The sequence below is a fragment of the Penaeus japonicus genome, unplaced genomic scaffold (assembly GCF_977035675.1).
Source record: "Penaeus japonicus unplaced genomic scaffold, GWHDUDI00000001_assembly GWHDUDI00000013, whole genome shotgun sequence".
Classification (NCBI taxonomy): domain Eukaryota; kingdom Metazoa; phylum Arthropoda; class Malacostraca; order Decapoda; family Penaeidae; genus Penaeus; species Penaeus japonicus.
This window is the reverse complement of record NW_028234415.1, coordinates 17,233,817-17,236,316: the sequence shown is the minus strand read 5'-3', so window position 1 is coordinate 17,236,316 and position 2,500 is coordinate 17,233,817. Positions and strand designations below refer to the sequence as shown.

The window sequence follows — 2,500 nt, the reverse complement described above, 5'->3', positions numbered from 1 at the left end:
AGAGAGAAAGAGAGAGAAAATTGGCGGGAAAAGAGATGTGGCAACAGCGCTTCCACGAGGCACGGGGTCCACAGCGACGGAAACCTCTCATCCTCACCATCATAAGCATCATTATCATCTACAGTTAAAACTCGTTCAAATAATAAGAATGACAAAAAAAAAACATATAAAAATTCAATACAATAATCCAAAAGAAAAAATATGCCCTAACCTCCAAATTTCGCCAAAAAATCAAGTCAAATTTCCGAATTCGAACCTCGAAGCTCCCTCAGTCGCCGGTGATCCTCGGAAGAGACAGGACGTATCTTGCTCCGTCTGCGCATCGAAGTCTCTCCAGCCCGCCCATCCTACCATCCTATCCTTTCACGATGAGCGTCTTCGAGGATTTTGGCAACTGGTCGGACCTGGACCACGGAAGGAGGCGTGCGGAGGAGGAGGAGGATTTCGAAGAAGGAGGAGAAATGGACGTGGGAAACATGACTCTCGATGAGGAGATTAACCACGAGGTGAGGCGGTTAACTTAAAGTCGGTTTTCTTTTTTTCTTTTTTTTCTTTCTTTTTTTCTTTTTTTTTCTTTCTTTTTCTTTTCTTTTTTTGGCATTATTTTTATAACTTTTTTTCATTATGATTATCATTATTTATTTATTTTTATTTTTTTCTTGGGCACTTTTTTTCTTTTTTCTTTCTTTTCTCTTTTTTTGGCATTATTATTATAACTTTTGTTCATTATGATTATCGTTATTTATTTTTTTTCTTGGGCACTACTGCTTACCAATTTTGTTAACCTAAAAAGGTTATTTGTACTACAACGTGTGGTAAAAGTTTTAACCCATGTTTTAAATTTGTGTTTAAAAATACATGTTATATTATGTTTTTATTATTATTATTATCATTATAAAGATACGTGTCCACTCTCCTCGTTATTAAGAGTTAGCAATTATTTAGCTGTTAATTTTTCACCATGGATAGTTCCTTACTGAGCCGTTGATTAAAACTAATTACACTGGATTTTTGGCACATGCGAAATATAACTTCTGTTTATCCATCGAACAATTATGTTAATTCTGCTTGGTTCTATATTTCTGAATTATGAAGAGTAAAGAGATAAACGAAGAGAGAGAAAGGGGGGAGGGGGATATATAATTAGAGAAAAATAGGATAAAATCTATATAGAATATGTGTAGCTACTCTATATACAATGCGTTGAACAGAAATGAGAAAACTAACCGTAATAATTTAATAAGACAAATAATAAAGTTCCCTGAGCTTAACCTTACCTAATCCTCATCCTAAACTAACTTCGCCTCCCCGTAATCGCAAGAGTTTAACTTCCTTTTTAAGGAAATAGGCAAACGTTCTCTCGCTGAAAAAAAAAAAAAAAAAAAAAAAAAAACATCTCCAACCGCCACCTCCGCCACGTCAGAATTTGGCGGGAAAACCATGCTCTCTCTCTCGCGCCTTCGCTCTTCTGTCCGTTACTCTCGTGGATTTGAACGGATGAGGTTATTCCGACTCGCGAGTTGATTATAAGTGAGGTTTCATTTGCAATTTTTAAGATATTATTATCATTATCATCATTTTTTTTTTTTTTTTTTTTTAACAAGCGTCATGTGATGAGAAAGACATGTGGTTTGAGTTATCTTTATAATAGTCTAATTCCCGAAGAATACTGTGCTCTCACATTCATTTTGCGGAATTTTCTTTCCTTTCGTAGTGTGTTCAGAAAAAAACATCCATTCAAAATAAAATTCCGCACACGGAATAATGATAATGATAACAAAATAAATCAGCTTTACACGTTCAAGTTAAGTGTGATTTTAAAGCAATATATTTTGAAATGTATTGCTTTTCTTTTTCTTGTATTTCCCTCATCTGTTATTTCTTAGATGTAAAACCGTCACGTATTTGTTGCTTCTTAAACAAACATGCTTGAAATAATGGATACATCTGCACTACAAGCAATGAAACTAGAATATCCATAACTAAATTAATAATGTTAGATATGTCACTTTACCTAAAGGGAAGGAAGTGACTCCATATATATTCAAAGAACATTTAATAAATATATAGTCTCCAAAAGTCACTTGTACAGTCAACCAAGTGTCCGGCAAAGAGACAATAGTCCTTCGTAGAGTCTTTAAAAACATGTACCTACAAGCAATCCTGTTTATCCTATAACCAACAATCCATCCCAATTCCAGATGAAGACGGTGGAAGAATACCTCGAGGGCATCCGAGATGAAAAGGAGGAAGTGGGTGCAGCCATCAAAAACCTCTTGTACTTCTGTGACGTGCTGCTGAATGACGTCTGCAGGTGGCGAGGTAGGAGACTAACGAGGAAGCATGCAGGGGATGGGGGTTGCTCGTATGCTTGTTCTGTGGCATTTGATATTATTTCGTTTATGGTTTCGACTACTTTTATATTGTGATGATAATAATTGAATGTTCATTTTTTCTTTAACATTTCCAATGTTAGTTCTAAGAGGAGGTGAAGTTGTGA

At 35.4% G+C, this 2,500-nt stretch overlaps 1 protein-coding gene across 1 annotated transcript in view; it reads left to right on the top strand.

Annotated features, from left to right (window-relative positions):
- The first annotated feature begins 263 nt into the window (after positions 1 to 263).
- LOC122257472 (uncharacterized) overlaps positions 264 to 2,500 on the top strand; it is an 8,170-nt gene continuing 5,933 nt past the window's right edge. Inside the window, exons 1-2 of the mRNA XM_043022765.2 lie at positions 264 to 506; positions 2,202 to 2,322. Of these exons, the coding sequence (XP_042878699.1) occupies positions 369 to 506; positions 2,202 to 2,322 (259 nt within the window). The 5' untranslated portion in view covers positions 264 to 368. The remainder of the gene's footprint in view (positions 507 to 2,201; positions 2,323 to 2,500) is intronic.